This window comes from Anomaloglossus baeobatrachus, chromosome 3 (assembly GCF_048569485.1).
Source record: "Anomaloglossus baeobatrachus isolate aAnoBae1 chromosome 3, aAnoBae1.hap1, whole genome shotgun sequence".
Lineage (NCBI taxonomy): Eukaryota > Metazoa > Chordata > Amphibia > Anura > Aromobatidae > Anomaloglossus > Anomaloglossus baeobatrachus.
The window spans coordinates 114,049,849-114,069,814 of NC_134355.1; the positions used below are offsets into that span (position 1 = coordinate 114,049,849).

The window sequence follows — 19,966 nt, forward strand, 5'->3', positions numbered from 1 at the left end:
CCATTTTTAAGTCATTCCTTTGCTTAATGGTAATGAAATATCTGGCATCCCACAAGAATTCCAGATTACAGCTTGCTTTTCCCTCTGGAATGAACAAGGGCACTGGTGGCTCACTTTCCAAACCTTTTTATGAGAGTTTGCCCTTATGGCCATCATTATTGTCATAATCTTCACTCTGCCTTGTCCCCAGCCTGTGCCAAGTGTCCCCCTCCATATCTACCTACTGTTCCTCTTCCTCCTCCTCCCACTCCTCCACATTCTGCTGCATGTAGGATGGACATTGAGTACCTGGGCAAAGGCTCAATCCTTCCCAAGGTTTTATAGGGGAATTTCACACGACCACAAAAAATTGCAGTAATTTATTACCAATATTTTTTCTTTTGTTTGCTAAGTTACAATAAAATTTTCCATTTGTGTCCTGCCCAATCATGCAGCATTCTCCCTAGTAGATGCCCCCTTAAAACTTCTTATATACCCTAAAGTTTATAGTGAAACATAGAGTAATCAAAACCAACTACATTTGTTTTAATCAATGTTTGCACTTTGTTGTCATCACTGCACAGAGGCCTATTCCTGTGAGGGGCCTACCTGTAGAATTCACATCAGAGGCATGTGAAAAAAAAAAATATTTTCACAATTTCACAAAAAAATGATAAATAAGCTGAGACATAGTAAAAAATTGATACATTAATTTTATTTTGGAAAATTTCTGCATTTTGTCCCCAGAATTGCACAAGGGTGGCATTTTTCAATAAATTATGGCAGCTAGGTTTCTTCAATTGAGACTGAGGTTGTACGATTGTTTTGCAAAATGCAGTAAAGTCCAGGAGCCTTGCAGCGATTTTGAAATTGAATATTTCCAAACAAATAGATGACTGGTTACTTATTTCTTGGGCACATAACAGGATAACTGATGACACAATAGAGGAAAAGGAGGACTAGAATGGAAAGCAGGAGATGAAGATGATGATGGGTTTTATGACAATGTGACAATGACGAGGAGAAGGAGGACTGCTTGAACTTTTCTAATTTTGCTGATCAGTTTGTTTTTACCACGTGAACAGGAGATGTCATTTCATGTGTTGATGGAGAGATGCTAAAGCCAAAGGTTCAGTATCTCGGGCATATAGTCAGTGCAGAAGGAGTGGTGGCAGATCCAGAAAAGATTACCGCCATCAAGAACTGTCCAAGACCGACCACCATCAAAGAGGTACTGTACGTCAGTTCCTGGGCCTAGTAGGGTACTAGAGAAGATTTATCAACGGTTACACGAAGATGGTGGTGCCTTTGCAAGATCTCCTGGTGGGCCAAGTAAAGTAAGGCAAGACTTCCGGTCCGCCATTTGAATGGAGGGAGAAAGAGGAAAACTCCTTCAAGCAGATGAAGTAATCCAAGTAATCCAGATCAAGTTATCCAAATGAAAGAAGTTTTCTTGTGACATAACCTCCTTGAAGTGCTGAGAGTTAGTGTACCAAGGGGCAGCAAAAGAATACATGGTTTTGTGTCTGAGGAGGTTGACCGTACAGAACTCAAGCTGATGGTGTCAATGTCAGAGGAAACATCATCCTGTTGTGATGAGTAATGTGTTCTAGATTCCATTACATCATCTTCTTCCTTCCCGCTAGTATACTTGCCAGAAGAAAAAGGCGGCAGTTGTGACTTGTGCTCAGTACTTTTGCTGTTGGAACATCTGGTGCCAGCAGTGCTGATGGTGCAACTGTGATGCCCTGGCCTATCAGGTCATCACGGGGTATTGTGCAATCTGCCCTTCTGTGCAATATCCACCTCCTCCTTGGTTATGGGTCCCTAACCTTTGGTGTTGCCAAGAACAGCTAATCAAAATCCTACGAACACTCTGCACCACACCCACCAGACACACCAGTGGACGGCCTGAGGGAAATAGGGTCGCCCCCTTGGGGGGTTAGTGAAAGGGGGGGTCAGGAGTGTCAGGAACCAGTGAGTGATAAGTAGCTCTCAGAGAGAGAGGAGGTCAAGAGCTGGGTTCCTTGAAACTACTAGGTAGGAGACGTTGGTCTGAGCCTGGTAGGAGCTGGACCCCAGTCGCAGGGGATCATGACAAGGGGCACGGACCGTTAGAGGAGGACAGCCGGCGGCCTTGTGCCATCACCGGGCAGGGGCCAGGGCACGACGGGGTACGTGGACCCTAGGTCAAGGAGTAGCTTCAGGCGTCCTGACAATTTACCCGACGAGGATGGAGCCTTCAAGATCTGTTCTCCACCTGCTCCAAAATTGGGGTACTAGCACAACGAGGGGGATAGGACTTTCCACTACACGGTCCAGAAAATCCCAAGCGTGAACCCTGAGAGCAAGCTCCCTCAGTTAGCGACACTAGGGAGTGGGACCCGATTAGTTTCAGACTAAAGGGACCAACTAGAAGACAAGGTGCCACGGAAAAAGGTCACGGACTAACAGGCAACACCAACAGAAACGGGACCCAGGTGTGCTCCCCCTCAGCGGCAGCAGTATCCAGAACTTTGGTTTACTACAGTTGTCGGTGTCAGCGTTATTGGACTGAGTGAGTACGCAAGTGACCTTTACCGTCCCAACGGCACATCCCAGTCACCATCACTGAGTCCCCGGGGCATTCTCCCTACCTGTGGAGGGGTTAAACACCTAGCTGAGCACACCATCGCCACTAGGTACTCCCAATCACAGCGGTGGTACTCCATCTTACCACGCACCACAGGTGGCGTCACGAACTTTCCACACCATCCCCTGTACATAACCCCCCTTTGTTTGAGGAGCCGCACGACCCCTCGGTCCGGAGCCCCCTCGAGCCACCGCGGATCCGGACCCGAGCAGCCTGGCTGCTGACGTGGGGGCGACACACTACCACCGCTAGTGGCTGCTACATTTTTTGCTGTGGTGTTAGCTTTTTTCTTTCTCTCACATTTGTTGCCAGTGCCACATCTTTATTCAACATACATTTTGGACAAAAATGTACACTGTAAAAATATGTACTTAGCCAGGAATGCTAGGTAGGATACATGTGATGGCCAAAAGGTTAAGGCCACATACATACATTAAGTATTTGGTGAGTTTTTTACCTCAGTATTTGTAAGATAAAAGCAGGAGTGGGTAAAAAATGCAGAAATGGTGCCAGTGTTTCTATTATACTTGTCCTCTGAAAATTAAAATCCTCAATGTCGCCAAATACAACAACCGCCTGTCCATTATATAGGCGTGTACATGTCTCCAATTTGACAACAAAAGGACTGCACACCTGAATGTCAAAATTCAATATAATCAATTTTTTATATTTATGGTTACACACAATAAATAACTCTGTCTGGCAAAGATGACGTTAAAACAAATATCATGAGGTAGGAATATGGCTCCAAAATGCTGTAAAATTACATAGTATAGTTGTGCTGTGAATGGTTGCTAAACTGGATCCAAAAAGTCAAATGTGTGAATAATGTTTTCAAATTGTACTTTCTTGCACAAACACAATTATATTATATATATATAGTCAAACAATGTAGAAAACATATAGCCAGCTCACCATAAAGGAGTTCCTCTTGATGCAATGGTCGGTGTTCACCTTATGTTCTGCAGGGATCCAGGCAGGGAGTGTGCCCAAACAAATAGAAATATAGGAGAATTGGGATCCAGCAAAAGGATGAAATTTCACCAGAATTATAAAAACTTCTTCTTTATTGATCCATTATGGCATATAAAAGTATGAGGAACTCCAATCAAATAATAGCACTCCAGCAAGGGACAACATGTTTCAGCACTATGTGCCTTCTTCACGGTCCTGATATAACATACCCCCATATAGGCCCTCACATGACTAATGTCCCCCCACTGATGTTGTCCTAAGATTATGGATATATACAGCATATACAGTATAGATCAAAAGTTTGGACACACTTTCTCATTCAAAGAGTTTTCTTTATTTTCATGACTCTGAAAATTGTAGTATCACATTGAAGGCATCAAAACTATGAATTAACACATGTGGAGTGAAATACTTAACAAAAAAGTGTGAAACAACTGAAAATATGTCTTATATTCTAGGTTTTTCAAAGTAGCCACCTTTTGCTTTGATTACTGCTTTGCACACTCTTAGCATTCTCTACGTCACAGAAACGGTGACGCAGCAACGACCTCGTTAGCGATCTCGTTGTGTGTGACAGGGCCTTGAGACTACCACTCCCATTTTCAACCTACTTCAGCATTACAGTAGTACACCACAATCTGATTAGGCCTTTTACTATTCCTAAGTGTAATGAACCATTTGTTCTGACCTCCTGTCCTTACGCTGTTAAATCTTAAAATGGCTTCTGCTTTGCCTGCTCTCCTTTTCTCTAGTCACAGTGATAATTGTCTCTGACTCTGATGCTGTGGCTGATGGAATGAGTCCTCTATTTAGCTGATGCAATCCTCAGGAGTGTGTGAATTGACGCAGTGTGTGAGTTGGTTGATCAGCTGTACACAGTAGTGCCTAGTTTGTGATGTGAGGTCTCTGGATGCCAAGTCTCCAAGGTGTTTTCGCAGCCCAGGAGACTTGAGTCGCTGTGTTTCCCATTTGCCAGGCAATACAGGATGCTGCCTTGCCTGGTCTAAGTCAGCCATGGTAATGTGTGCATCGTGCTTATGGGCGAGCAGTGAGTAGCCCCCTGGGAGGGATATGTGGCACCCCTGAGGCTTCAGTTGCTACAGAGGTACTGTACCTTAGCCAGAGGTGCGGTATTTCATCCTGGGTAAGGAGGAGGTCACAACCGATTCACGCAAAGCATAACACCTTCACTTAGAAACACCTCATCAGACTTGGCAAGGGCGTGATTATTCCTGAAGCAAGGTCGGGGCTGGAGCCTTACGAGTGCGGACAGATATATTAAGTCAGTGGTGAAGTGTGGAGAAAGAAGGAAAGAAGTAGTGGAGGAGTGAAGACCCAAGGCCTTGGGTTGGTACTGCTCAGCCCAGGCACAGCAGAAGGGGTCCTAGAGACCACGGGAGTTAATGTGACGTCCTGGCCTATCAGGTCGTCACAAGGGTGCCGTGCAATCTGTCCTTCTGCATGGTACCCGCTCCTCCTTGGTTACGGGTCCTGTCCCTTTGATGTTTCTAAGAACAGGTATACACATATCCTGAGGAACACTCTGCATAACACCCACCAAACACCTATTGGGCAGCCTGAGCGGAATAGGGCCGCCCAGATGGAGGGATGGTAGAAGGAGGGCCAGAAGTGTCAAGGAATAGTCAGAGAGTGTCAGTGAGCAGTGACAACAAAAGGTCACGCTGCGAAGCTGGGCTCCTGTACCCGTCCCAGGTGCCAGACATTGGCCTGGCCTGGAAGGAGCTGGAACCCCAGTCAGAGGGGGTAGTGGCAGGGGGCACGGTACTGACACGGAGGGCAGTTCGGCTGCCTTGTGCTACAACCGGACAGGGGCCAGGGTACGACGGGGTACGCGGACCCTAGGCTGGGAAGTGGCTTTATGCAGCCCAGTAATTCACCCGACGTGGATGGAATCGTCATGAACCGCTCTCCACCCGCTCCAAAATAGGGGTACTAGCGCAACGAGGGGATAGGACTTCCCAAAATCGACCAGAAAATCCCAAGCGTGTACCCTGAGAGCAGGCTCACCTTGCTAGCCATGCAGGTGAGCGGGACCCGAGTAGTTTTAGGTGAAAGGGATCCACCAAGACAAAACACAGTGCCAAGGGACAAGGCTTCAGACCAACCAGCAACGCCAAAAGGGCACGAACCCAGCGTGTTCGGACTAAGGCTGCAGGGCATTCAAGACTTTGGTTTACCTGGTGTCAGTGTCAGCATCTCTGGACTGTGTGAGTATGTTGTGCCCCTTTGCATCCAACGGGTCCCCAGCCTGTCATCACCGAGCCCCGGGACACCTACCCCTGCCCACGGAGGGGTTAACATCTCCAGCTGCCATCCTATCACTCCCGGGCACTCTCCCTCTCTCCTAAACGCAGCAGGGGTGGTAGTCAATTTTACCAGGACCCGTGGGTGGAGCACAAACACTATCCAATCCACCCTTTGAACCCCCTTTTTCATTTCGAGCGGACGTGCGACCCCGCCTTGGATCCGTAGACCCCTCGAGCCACTGCGGATCCGGATCCGAGCAGCCCGTCGGCTGTTGCGGGGGCAGTACATTAACCTTCTGTGGCCTGGTTCCACATATAATCTACAGATGGAAGGACTTATTCGCAACACGGGGACTGCTTCCTAGGCTAGAGGAGAAGAACCTACGTACTCCACTAGTAAAACCAGCAGATGAGGTGACTTCAAGCACCAAAGCCACATCCGCACATGAATTCGCTGGAAGGTGACCCAAAAGGACCAAGGGATAGAGCTTCACGCCACCCAACAGGGTCCACGGGCACTGGCACAGGGTTCAGTGAATGAGGGCGCAAGGCAGGAGGGCGAAGCAAGCACAGGAAGGTGACCAGGGAAGGTACACTTAAGAAAGGTGGACCGGACTCGACCTCTGAACTAACCAGGATCGGCTGGAGCTCATCACAGTAAAGCCCCAGCACTTCAACGGCGGTCACTGGCATGTCATGTTCCCTTGGAACCTGATACAGTGTGTAAAAACCTTGAGACTGCATCCCTGTGTCGCTCCGTTATTCCCCTACGCCCGCCATCATAGACTACTACCACCCCCATCTGCCCTGGGTCTCAGCTCTACTTGTGGAGAGCTTCAAAATCCAAGCTGCGTCACCATCTGCCCCAGAGGTCTCCATCTCGCAGCGACGGCACCTAACTTGCCGCATACCACAGATGGCGTTACGAATAAACTGTCATCATCCCCTTCATAGTCCCTAAACGATACTGCCAGGGTCACGGAACCAGGCCACACCACCGCGGCGCCCCAGGAGCAGAACTGCTGCCCGGTAACGAGTCACCCAAAGTCCTGGTGTGGGCATGTCAGATTCAGCGCTTGAATTTAATCTGTAGCATTGGGCTGGCTATTTTTGCCCTGCTACTATCCCAGCCCAATGCTGTTTATTCACTTTTCTTGCGCAATGGGGGGTGAGTGTTCTCTGGTAAGCTTATGGTTGTTTCTCGGCCTTGTTTGAGGGTTATTCCTGGTTCTTTCCTCCCTGGCTATAGTCCCTGATTTTCCCTTTAGTTATTCTGACTCTTTACTGCTCTGCTTAAGTTGGACACACTCCTGTTACCTGAACTGACATTGTCCGTGTCACCACACACCAGCTATCCTGCGACAGCAGTCTGGGAAGGGCTCTGTCAAAGCCCCCATCCCTACATCGGGGCGGGTAAAAATCATCCCAGTCCTTAAGGACTGCCTAGTGGCGGGAGCTTGTGCAAGTGTGCTGCACCCCAGGGCTATGGGGTACTCGGTCCTGGGCCTGGTTTCACTAGGAAGTGTCACGGGTGTAATGACCGGTGCCCGGTTCCGTGACCCTGGGGTGTCGCTTTTAAAAGGGCAGTATTTACAGGGATTATTAAGAAAGTTTTTGTTGTGACACCACTTACGGGTTACAGCTATATAGATGGAGCTGCCTCTGCACAGTCTCTCACCGCTGGGGCTGATGTTAATGGCAGCCTGGATGTTGTGGCCCTCCGCAAGTAGGGCTGCGCCTCAGGGGGAAAATGATGGTGGTTGTTGTTTATGTCCGTTAGTAATATCGGGGCGCGGAGAGAAAGTAGGCCACACTGCATTGCAGTGTAACTGGTTCTTTACTCACAGAGATGTTGCTTGCAACCCGATGGAGGCTGGTCCTCACCACCTCCTGATGGTTCAGGGGCGCTACAAGTGTATCTGTGATTGCGCTAGTACTGGTTTAATGTGAGTCTCAACTGGGTCGATCCCCTCATGTGCAAAACAGAACAAGAATCAGGTCACAAATTCTACAAATTTGTTGATAGTTGCAAATGTTAGAAGATTCGACAAAGTCAATCACAGCGGATTGATCTACATATACTACTATAGGTTTTCTGACATCCCAAAATCATCATTCATTTTAGCACAACATTGTAAAAGAAAATGTAAGTAGATAGATACTGTATATAAATAGATGAAAGTGCATTTTTCTCTTATTGTTTTATTATTTTGAAATAACACAAAATGACTTCCATGTAACATCAAAAAACAACTCATTTAACAAGAATATGTAAGAGTGAACAGTTCTGGGCACCTAACTGCTACTCTACATCCATGTCACGCATCACACATAACCGTTCCTCTGTGCTCGCTTGAGCTGTCCCTCCCAATTAGTGTTACAGGAGCCGTGTAAAGAAGAGCAAACAGTACATTCATTAGCCCTCGGAGCTATTGTCACTGTCCTATACCCTCTCTGGGCCAATCAGTCTCGTAAAATCCCTGTAGAACATTTTAGCCAAAGCTGACGAGAGAAGAAAAATCCCTGAACATTAAATGCAACTCATGCTGATAAACAGCAGAAATTAATGACTAGACATTTATAGAATTTACTGGGATGATTCCGTTGTGTGTATTTCATACATGACTGATTATGGTGTGCGTGATCAAATAGCCGCAATCAATACAATAATGCAAAGAGCAACGTAAAGACATGCTCCCAAGCAAATTTATCTCATTCTCTTGTTTTCAAGAAAAAATGGCACGTAATTTAGAAGCTAGGCAGAGGTAGTATTTCTTGAACGAGGACTAATGACGAGCTCTGGGAAGCCTGTGCGTTCATCCATCTCCCGAGTGAATTGAAGGTCACTGAGCTCTCCAATCACTATTTCAGCAGTAGTGAAGACTTCTAGATCTCCCATAGCATGGCCACCAATGGTCTTCCCATTCTTGTCGGACAGGGAGATGTGGAGGTGTGCAGCCTCATTCAAGGTTCCCACTAAAGAAACTATTTCAAATCTTTCATTTAAATGAATTATCTGAAAGACAGAATTAATGCACTTCATTATATATACAGAGTCAAGGGTAAACATGGTGTTTAGAGGCATAATGTACAAAAAAATTATATTGTGCTCCCATGTTAGCCTAAAAAATCTATGTAAATACTTTATGCCCCGCAAACAACTTAAATAATTTAGGAATAATATCACTCATAGAATACTTTAGTTTTTTGGGTGGCATAAAAGTATTTACATCGGTTTAGAGACATAGCATTGCTTTATACAAACAACAAATCCTTAAACTTGACTTAAAGGGGTTGTCCACTTCTAGGATAACCTATTTTGATTCCACATGTTTCCCTATGTAAAATAATAAAGCCTATATTTAGCTCCCATACCGGCGTCATCCCAGCGGTGCCATGGCTCGCGGTGCCGGCGCTCATGTGTAGTTGAGACATCACGCGAGCCTGCCAATCAGCGCCAGCTTCTGTCTCCCCACCTTTAGGCCAAACAAGCAATCAACAGGAAGTGAGCGGAAGCCGCAGAGCTTCTTTGGAGAGAGAGAAGCTGACGCTGATTGGATGTGGGGCTCGCGTGATGTCACAAAGTCACGTGAGTGCCGGTACCGTGAGCCATGGCACCACTGGAGCAGTACGGGTACGGGAGGTGAGTGTAGGCTTTATTATTTTATCTGCATGTAGAATCAGAAGGGGCTGTCTTAATAGTGGAAAACCCCTTTAATAATTCCTGACCAGGAAGGCACCAATATAAATTACATATAACCAATTTCTAAGAGTTGGAGGCTAGAGGAAATCAAAGGGTGCCAGGATTCCATAGATACTAAAAAAAATACATTTTATTAACACACATTAAAAGCGTAATACTAATAATAAAATATGCAAGGTTTAAGTAAATGAGGTTTACATCCAGACAAAAAATATTCCACAGGTCTGTGAAAATAGCTGAGAAAATGACAAAAGTTCAAGACTGTAAATAGGAATAGTTTTAAAACAATGATATAGTGTAGTTATGCCGTCACTTTAAGATGTATCAATAAGGCTGCAACCAGTTACTAGTGTTACTATTAATAAATATAGAGCCACATAACTAACTAAAGGAGACTGCAACATAAACTAGTAAAAAATAATAAATAATGAAGTATGTTTAGTAACAACTGCACATAAAGGCAATAAGCTTTGTAAGTACTATGGTTAAATGTAATAATGGCAGACAGTATTAAAGGGAACCTGGCAGGTGCAATATGCACCCAGAACCATGAGCAGTTCTGGATGCATATTGCTAATTCCTGCCTAACCTTCCTTGTATCTGGAGCACCCCACGGGACCTTGAGGAAATACTTGTCACCAGGCCGGTGAGGGTCAGGGGATGTCACTGGTGGCACTGCCCGACTTCGTGACCCCGAAGTGTACACAGGAGGGAGGATGGATGGGATCAATGAGGATGAAGGGTGATGATGGTGAAGAGGATGAAAGGGGTTGTTGTCTCCTGACGCCACCTGTGGTTTGCGGCTAGGGATTAGCCGCCACTGTGGGTGTTATCCTCTGGGGCAGATGGTGTTGCAGCTGGGATGTTTCTGCTCCCCACAGGTAGAGCGGGCCCCAGGGAGAATGATGGTGGTGGTTGCAGTGGCCGTTGGCTCCGGAGCGAGGGGTGACGGCAAGGACAGGCTGACATAGTCTTTGCGGTTCAAGGTTTCTTTACTCACAGTCCAGTTGTCACCCTTGGAGTGCCGGTCTCTGCCGTAATGGGCCCCAGCCGATCCCGAGCAATTCGGAGGTCACCAACGGTGTTCCCACTGTGTGTCCTTTCTGGTTGGTGTCCCTCCAATCACAGTGGGTGGAATGTGGAACAGGCTGCGGGTGTTTCCTGCACTCTCAGCGGACCCTGGACTCCCATGTAGCTGTAGAGAACCCAGGCTGAGCTACCTGCTCCAAGCCTCGGGTCCTAAGGTGCTCCCAGAAGTGTGAGGTAAAATAATGGACCGAAGTCCCGACTGTGCTCCTTGCCCCAGGCTGTGCCCGAGGTCCACCAACCAAGTGTAAGGATGCTCCTTCCTCTTCCCCAAGTGGTGCCTGCCCCCCAGGTGGTTGTCCTAGTGACCAGGAAAGTCCCATGCCTCGTGATGGCCACCCCCCTGCTTACCCTAGGTCAATCCCAAGGGGAAAGCCCTTGTGAGTGGTTTGTGAATGTAAGAAATATCAAAAAACTGACCCGCACATCCAACAAATATGAACAGGTGCTAACTGAAAAAACATAGTAACTATAAATGCAAACAGTTGCACACTGAAAAAAGCCAAACATTTACCAGGGAAAATATGGCACTGCATTACTGCAAAAGAGAGATATTTAGTTTATGTATTGGCCAATGCATGTAAGCCCGGAGACCAACGGCAAGGTATATCTCTGTAATCCGGGAACCTAACTTAAATGCCACTATCTAGGTTAAAAACATCCTTATCTGGGCAAAATGCCACTATTTGGACTACAAACCTTCATGTATGGGCAGCTAGGCTCCTGCTACAATGGTTATGAACACAGCCAGGTCTTAGGGCGGAGTGCTCAGTCAGAAAAAGACTCACTAGAAATATCAAAAAACTGACCCGCACATCCAACAAATGTGAACAGGTGCTAACTGAAAAAACATAGTAACTATAAATGCAAACAGTTGCACACTGAAAAAAGCCAAACATTTACCAGGGAAAATATGGCACTGCATTACTGCAAAAGAGAGATATTTAGTTTATGTATTGGCCAATGCATGTAAGCCCGGAGACCAACGGCAAGGTATATCTCTGTAATCCAGGAACCTAACTTAAATGCCACTATCTAGGTTAAAAACATCCTTATCTGGGCAAAATGCCACTATTTAGACTACAAACCTCCATGCTCTGACTGAGCACTCCGCCCTAAGACCTGGCTGTGTTCATAACCATCATACATGGAGGTTTGTAGTCCAAATAGTGGCATTTTGCCCAGATAAGGATGTTTTTAACCTAGATAGTGGCATTTAAGTTAGGTTCCCGGATTACAGAGATATACCTTGCCGTTGGTCTCCGAGCTTACATGCATTGGCCAATACATAAACTAAATATCTCTCTTTTGCAGTAATGCAGTGCCATATTTTCCCTGGTAAATGTTTGGCTTTTTTCAGTGTGCAACTGTTTGCATTTATAGTTACTATGTTTTTTCAGTTAGCACCTGTTCACATTTGTTGGATGTGCGGGTCAGTTTTTTTAAATTTCTAGTGAGTCTTTTTCTGACTGAGCACTCCGCCCTAAGACCTGGCTGTGTTCATAACCATTGTAGCAGGAGCCTAGCTGCCCATACATGGAGGTTTGTAGTCCAAATAGTGGCATTTTGCCCAGATAAGGATGTTTTTAACCTAGATAGTGGCATTTAAGTTAGGTTCCCGGATTACAGAGATATACCTTGCCGTTGGTCTCCGGGCTTACATGCATTGGCCAATACATAAACTAAATATCTCTCTTTTGCAGTAATGCAGTGCCATATTTTCCCTGGTAAATGTTTGGCTTTTTTCAGTGTGCAACTGTTTGCATTTATAGTTACTATGTTTTTTCAGTTAGCACCTGTTCACATTTGTTGGATGTGCGGGTCAGTTTTTTGATATTTCTAGTGAGTCTTTTTCTGACTGAGCACTCCATTTGGGCGGTTTCTTTATACACTTGCTCTGGATATCTAAGTATAACAAGCCATATAAATGATACCTTGTGCTGTAATTATTCATTTTTTCACAACAATTTTTCACAATATATTTGCAATGTATATTACAGCTACTACCACTGAACATATCTATGTGAGTGTTATTAACAGTACATATAGTTTTGACCCTTGATACTATCGATGGTCAGCAATATATGTATTTATTTTTCAAACACCACATACAGTACTTTGGTTTTTGTGATCACATGATTACTATATATACTATACCTGTGAACACTTGAGTCTAATTTTTATGGTATTTTATATCCCCACTTATCCTTTTTTCATAGACAAATAATTTAACAGCTATAGTATTTATAATACCTATGCAGTGACACCTGTTCTTGACTTTTTAATATTTACACGTGATGCCCCTGTTCCAGTTATTCTGCCAGTCGGCATTCATTTTTAATGACTAATAAAATTTGTTATTTTTTTACCAAATCAGTTTTTCTTAGATTTTTTTGTTCTAAAAATTTGGTGCCTTGTATTATTCCCGTAGGTCGGCTACATCCATGTGACCCACACACTATTTGAATATATATATTTGTTATCTCATATCATAAAATTTATAGTGTTGTGCATGGTCGTGTTTTTTCTTTGATCAATTTCTGCATGTAACATGCTAAGTGGGCGGACTAGTCGGGAGAAGTAATGCCCTTGTGACTAGTCCCTGGCCTCATTAGAAAATTATAAAGAATGTTTAGAAATATTTTTTCTTAAGATCTCTTTATGTATGTGTGGCGCCCCTGAGGCTCCAGGCGTCACAGGGTACTGCATCTCTCTTAAGATGTGGAACTTATCCCGGGTAAGAAGAGGTTAGCCACTGGTGTTCAGAGCTTACACAACATCCTTTGCTCGTAGCTTATACAACACTGCCAGTCAGCAGTTACACAATTCAGGTGGTCATCATAGCAATGGGTTTTTCCCGGGCAGGGTGAGTCATCAGGAAGTTGGGGGCTGACTTGGGAACTTAGAGAGCACACAGGAAACCTTGTCAGATCAGTCTGAGATGCAGAAGAAGTAACAGGGTTGCTGAGGGGTGTGCTGCCTAAGCTCCCCTCAGAGGGGCTGCCCGGGATGCATGCTTAAGAGCTATCCTGGGAAGGACAGAGTACCAGGACATCATGGACTCGTAGGACCACGGCTGCGGAGGGTGTGCTTCATAGCTCCCTCTGTTAAGACAGGTCAAACTGGAAGGAGAAGTAGATGACCTGGTGGAGTTGGTGAAACAGATTAGCAACACAGTAGCTGGAGGGTGAGCCCCAACAGCCCCTTCGGGACCAGCGCCGGCAGGGTGCAGAGCCCTAAGGTAGAATACACTCCATGTTGGACTAACAGAATCTGCAGGGGAGAGGGATTTCATGTCCCATTGCCCACTACCAAAAGTCCCGGGGCATCAGCAGCATATAGAGACAGGAGCCACAGCCACGGTCGGGTCCATAACAAGTTTTGCACTGCCTGCGTACGGCAACTAAAGCCAAGGACACTGGGGTCCCCAAGTAGCTTCACGCCACGGGGATCCAAACTAAAAGACGCAAGGAGGAAGGTCCCACACGCTCCACAACACCGGTGATGACCGCTGATTGATCTGGGATCGGCTGGGGCCCAGCACGGCAGTGACCGATACCCTGAGGGCAGCATCCTAAGAACTGTGAGTAAAACGACCTGGACCCGCAACCGCTGCCTCAGCCTCTTATTACAGTCACCATCGCCCCACGCTTCAGTGCCAACGGCCCTTCCCCCGTCGCCACCGTCCTCCCTGGGGCTCGCTTCACCTGTGGGGAGCTGGACCATTTGAGCTGCGGTAACATCAGCCCCGGAGGAGAGCAACATCTCGCAGCGGCGGCTAATCCCTGGCCGCGCACCTCGGGTGGCGCTGCAAAGCAAACTCCCATTCCCCCTTGCACCCTCTTTTCTTGTTGCCAATGGGGCCCCGGAGCCGGGTCAGGCCAGTCACAGCAACCCCAAATACCACTGGCCCAGTGATGGGTAGCCGTGTAGGTCACGTGGGGCGCTACATATGCTACTAGATGCTGTGACAATTAGGCAGGGATTAGCAATATGTACCCAGAACTGCACATGGTTCTGGGTACATATTGCACCTAGCAGGTTCACTTTCAGGTGCATTTTGCATAATAACAGTATTATAGGGTATTCATTGCATTGCTTTATGTCTAATTCTGCATAAGCAACAATCTAGTTACTGCAAGTTAAAACGCTAGAGAGGAGTGTATAGTATTAGGAAGACAAGTGCAATTTCAAGAAAAATAATACCTTAGTGTATTGATAACACATAACACATCTCTACAGAGAACAGGACAAGAACACCATACATTTTTGGAAAGTTGTTTAAAAGACTTGTATGAATTTAGAAAAACTATTTTGTTTTTATTCCAGAAACAGCACCACTCTTGTTTATGCAGTGTGTTGCGCATTGCAGATTAGATATAATAGGGATGAGCTTTTCTCCCTCTGCATTGTGCTATTCCTCTATTATTGCTATTGAAATATATAAATAGATTGACAACTAGGTGTTACCATTCTTCTTGTCAAGGGGGTGTGTATGCATAACCATTGCTGAGAGTGACAATATGCCTGGGGATACCTGCTATTGACAAGGGGAATGGTGGTTACACCCAATTTTCAAGTAATTCACACATTTCCATTAGGAAAAGTGGAGGGGCAGAATAACTAAGAAATAATTATTTTACGTGGAATTCAAGTTTTTAGTAAAACACAGAGGTCAGGACGGATACATGATTTGATGTTGAATCATTAAATTTCTATCAGATTCCAAATTATCTCTGTAGTAGATTTTTAACATAAAGGAAAAGGCTATCTCGATTGTCCATTTTTCTGTTTGGGGAATACCACTAGTTTGGCAGTGCATAGGTTAGTGCAGGTGTCCCCAACCTGTGGCTCAGGAGCATGTAACTCAAAGGCCCATTATATGTGGCTCCCAGCTGTCCTTAGCACTAGGTCTAGAAAACAGCCATGATGAAAAGGTCTCCAGATGGTGAACTTTGTGAGCAGCTATGAAGAGAAGAGCAGATCTGGATGTCCATATACTGGCAGGGGAAAGGTGATTATGTAATAACTAGAAGGTGGCCGGATTCTACGCATCGGGTATTCTAGAATTTACGTATTGTGTAGTTCATGTATGATTTTTGTTTTATATATATATATATATATATAGAGAGAGATGTTGTTGTCTGTAGTTACCAAGTGTTTGTGTAGGCGCTGTACATGTTCTGGGTGTTGTCTGGGTGTGACGGGGGGTGAGAGCGGTGTTGTATGTGTGTTGCGTGTGTTGCGTTGTTTGTGGAGCGCTGTGTGTCTGTAGCGTTGTGTGTGTGTTGCGCGGTTTGTGTGTGTGTGGTGTGTTTTGGGGGGAGGTATGTTTTGTGCAATGTGTGTGTTGTGCGGTATGTGCGTATATTTGTGTGTGCCGCGGTGTTTGTGTGTTGGGTGTTGTATGTGTCCAGCGTTGTCTGTGTGTGTGGGTGTCTGTGTAGGGCAGTTGTTTGTGGTTCCCAGTGTGTGTGTGTGTGGTGTGTTGTGCAGTGCGCGCGTGTGTGTGTGTGTGTGTGTGTGTGTGTGTGTGTGTGTGCATCAGCCTCTCTTCTCTCAGCCTACCTCTCCCAGCCTCCCTCCTCCCAGCCTCCCTCAGCATCAGCCTCCCTCTCCCAGCCTCCCCAAGCATCAGCCTCCACCAGCATCAGCCTCTCTCCTTCCAGCCTCCCCCAGCATCAGCCTCCGCCAGCATCAGCCTCTCTCCTTCCAGCCTCCTCCAGCATCAGCCTCCCTCTCCCAGCCTTCCCCAGGATCAGCCTCTCTCCTCCCAGCCTCCGTCCTCCCAGCCTTCCCCAGCATCAGCTTTCCCCTCCCAGCCTCCCTCAGCATCAGCCTTCCCCAGCATCAGCCTCTCTCCTCCCAGCCTCAGCCTCTCTCCTTCCAGCCTCCCCCAGCATCAGCCTCTCTCCTTCCAGCCTCCCTCAGCATCAGCCTCCCCTTCCCAACCTTCCCCAGGATCAGCCTCTCTCCTCCCAGCCTCCTTCCTCCCAGCCTCCCCCTCCCAGCCTCCCTCAGCATCAGCCTTCCGCTCCCAGTCTCCCCCAGCATCAGCCTCCCCAAGCATCAGCCTCCACCAGCATCAGCCTCTCTCCTTCCAGCCTCCCCCAGCATCAGCCTCTCTCCTTCCAGCCTCCCTCAGCATCAGCCTCCCGTTCCCAGCCTTCCCCAGGATCAGCCTCTCTCCTCCCAGCCTCCTTCCTCCCAGCCTCCCTCAGCATCAGCCTTCCTCTCCCAGTCTCCCCCAGCATCAGCCTCCCCAAGCATCAGCCTCCACCAGCATTAGCCTCTCTCCTTCCAGCCTCCCCCAGCATCAGCCTCCCCAAGCATCAGCCTCCACCAGCATCAGCCTCCCTCGTCCCAGCCTCCCCCAGCATCAGCCTCCCCCTCCCAGCCTCCCCCAGCATCAGCCTCTCTCCTCCCAGCCTTCCCCATGATCAGCCTCTCTGCTCCCAGCCTCCTCCAGCACGCCGTGCTCCTCTGCCGACACTCACACACCCGATCGCATCGACTCACACACACCCGATCGCATACACTCACACACACCCGATCGCATACACTCACACACACAGACACTGACGATATCGCACATATGCGCTGATACTCACAACATCCGGAAATATCACATGCCTCTGGCCATGTGATCCTCCGTCAGGTCCTGGAAGATCACAACAGCACAGTATCGAGGCCGAGAAGCAAGCGATATCGCCGGATGCTGTGAGTGTGTGGATGCGATGTGAGGTGTGTGTGAGGTGTGTGTGTGAGAGTGAGTGTGATCTGATGTGTGTGTATGTTTGTGTGTGTGCTGTTATGTGTGTGCGTGTGGATCTTCCGCCGGAGCAGGACCTTGATGCGCTTGTAACCATGCGAGCATGGTTACCAACGTATCCACACCACTCCCGTGCGAGCGGGGGCCGGGGGGGGGTGTGGGGGTGGGGGGGGGAGTACAGTACTCACCTCCGTGACAGCCGTGTCAGTTCGGGGAATGCGCGGGGGGGGGAGGGGGGGGGAGTACAGTACTCACCTCCGTGACAGCCGTGTCAGTTCGGGGAATGCGCGGGAGGAGGGAGGGGGCGGGGCCAGAGCTAGCGTGCATTGCGTGAGGGGGGCGGGGCGTGGCGTGGCCGAATTGCCAATGCCTGCAGGGTGCCGGGGCGAGAGGCCAATCTGTGGGGGGGGCGGAGCCTGGGCGAGCGGCTGGCCAATCCGTGTGGGGGCGCAGCCTGGGCGAGCGGCCAATCGGTGTGGGGGGGGCGGGGCCATGGCGAGCCCAGCGGCCAATCAGCTTTGTGTCACCGTAAGGACACAATTTTAGAGCATGACAGACAGACAGATAGACAGACAGACAGACAGACAGACAAACAGACAGAATAAGGCAATTATATATATAGATACTGCCAGTTAGTGGGTTGCTGGAAGCTGGATGCAATAGTGTAGTTACTGTGCTTGATGCGGGAATACTGAATGGAGGTAAGGTGGGAACCCCTGGATGAAGGCATCCTGCCTAACAGGGAAGTGGCACAAGATTTTGTTATGATTTCTGTGGGAAACCTTTGACTTCCATTATGCCTGTCATGACTATAGCTGGACGCTGATGGGGTCTGGTTGGAGGGGTCTGCTCGGTTGTGTCTCGTTCAGGGGCTTACACCACTTTATTATGGTGTGGATTCCTCCGGAACACCACCAGTAATACTTCCTGCAGCGTGCGCAACTGGTTCTTGTGAGTTAGCCCTGATCCATCCCGCTTCACAGCTTTCTTTTCCCTGATCTCCATTCCCTTGTATTGTTTGTCTACTCTGTCTACCTGACCCCGATCCCTTTCTGTATCTTGGTCTCCTCCCCCTCCTTGTACTTACTAGCCCTTTTGGCCTCTGACGTCGTAAAATTTCCTGATTTCGGCTCTGCTTCCCCTGTTTGGCTTTTGACGTGACTTCTCGGCCCCTAACCCTTTTGCTTCCACCTGTTTATGGCTTGCTTGTTCTTCCCTGTATTGACGTGACATGTAAGTTTAGAATTAGGCTTGCTGACTACTCTTTCTGGCTTGCGCCTTCTTGAGGGCTTTTGGCTAACGGCACTTTGGAGTACCATCTGCATTCAGCTTTGTGCCCCTCTGGTGGAAGCCTTACAATACCAATATAGGATTGCTCGGGGTGCACAACTGGAAAGGTTGGATGTGGCTTGCAGTTAGCTCTCAAAGCCAAATGTGGCTCTTAAAGTATAAAGCCTGGGGAGTGGGACTACTCAGTTAGTGTGACCAGAGTATTAAAAGGAGCAATTGGTTAGAACTTATGTATAAAAAGTGACTTCTCATTTACAAAACTTGCCAGTTTTGGCACATAACATGGTGCCAATGATTAAAGAGGTGAATTTATATATCCATAAATCTACGGGTTGTTTATCCTTCCAGATTCTTCATATAACCCCCCCCATTCCTGGAAAACATTAGGGAAATAAAAGACATAAAGACAGCTTTCTTATTATCCGGGTCATGTTATTATTATGCTATACGGCAGCCAGAGCTTGGAAGGCGAATGTGTGCATGGTAATTGAGGCACTGCCAGGAGAGGTATCTCTTCTGTGACATAAGAAATATCCTACATATTTTACCATTTTAGCATTGCCAATGTGTTTAATTAAAGATTATATCAAATTAAAGATGACAGGATACCTTCAGGGGAAATGCATCTCATTCTCTGCATTTCTTGAGAACGACAAAACGAACAGATTTCAACAACAGCTTGTTGTTTGGCACCTAAGCCTTATAATTACATAATTAGGAACAGTACACTTCTCTTGAAACACTCCACGGCCATCTTGCTATATCTATGCATGACTTAAACTGAGCCAGTACATCATTGGACCTGTCAGGTACCTCATTGGTATTCAGCGCATCTGCGTTCGCCAGCCTAAGTGTTGCTTTGGTGACGCTGCCCACACAAGTAATAACAAACGGCGCTCTTAGATTCTTCTCCTGCACAAATTTAAACAATGATGTGACTATTTCTTCTCCCGGTCCCAATCGCAGGGCGTAAACTGAAAGAGAGCTCGGTCCTTCCTGAGAGAGAGAGAAGAGAAATAGATAATTGTTTTTGTGTTTCACAGAAGATGCATTTAAGACGGGTACACCACAGCAGCTAATTTCATTCTTTCAAACGCACAATGTGATACTTGGACAATGATACATTTTACATTTACATAAAAATATTATTTATGGGACAATATGGTAAAATATTTCAGGTTTTGATTAACATATTGTATACAACTACATTAGTGAATCACCAAAATCGGGCTTGGGAACTTTAGCAAGTGGGAACTCTTTTC

At 47.0% G+C, this 19,966-nt stretch overlaps 1 protein-coding gene across 1 annotated transcript in view; it reads right to left on the reverse strand.

The window, feature by feature from the left end:
- Nucleotides 1–8,039: 8,039 nt before the first annotated feature.
- The window catches only part of LOC142295032 (bifunctional protein GlmU-like), a 186,315-nt gene continuing 174,388 nt past the window's right edge, over nt 8,040–19,966 (reverse strand). The window contains exons 3-4 of the mRNA XM_075338101.1: nt 19,518–19,700; nt 8,040–8,869 (exon numbers count right to left, since the gene is read on the reverse strand). Coding sequence (XP_075194216.1) covers nt 8,609–8,869; nt 19,518–19,700 — 444 coding nt within the window. The 3' untranslated portion in view covers nt 8,040–8,608. The remainder of the gene's footprint in view (nt 8,870–19,517; nt 19,701–19,966) is intronic.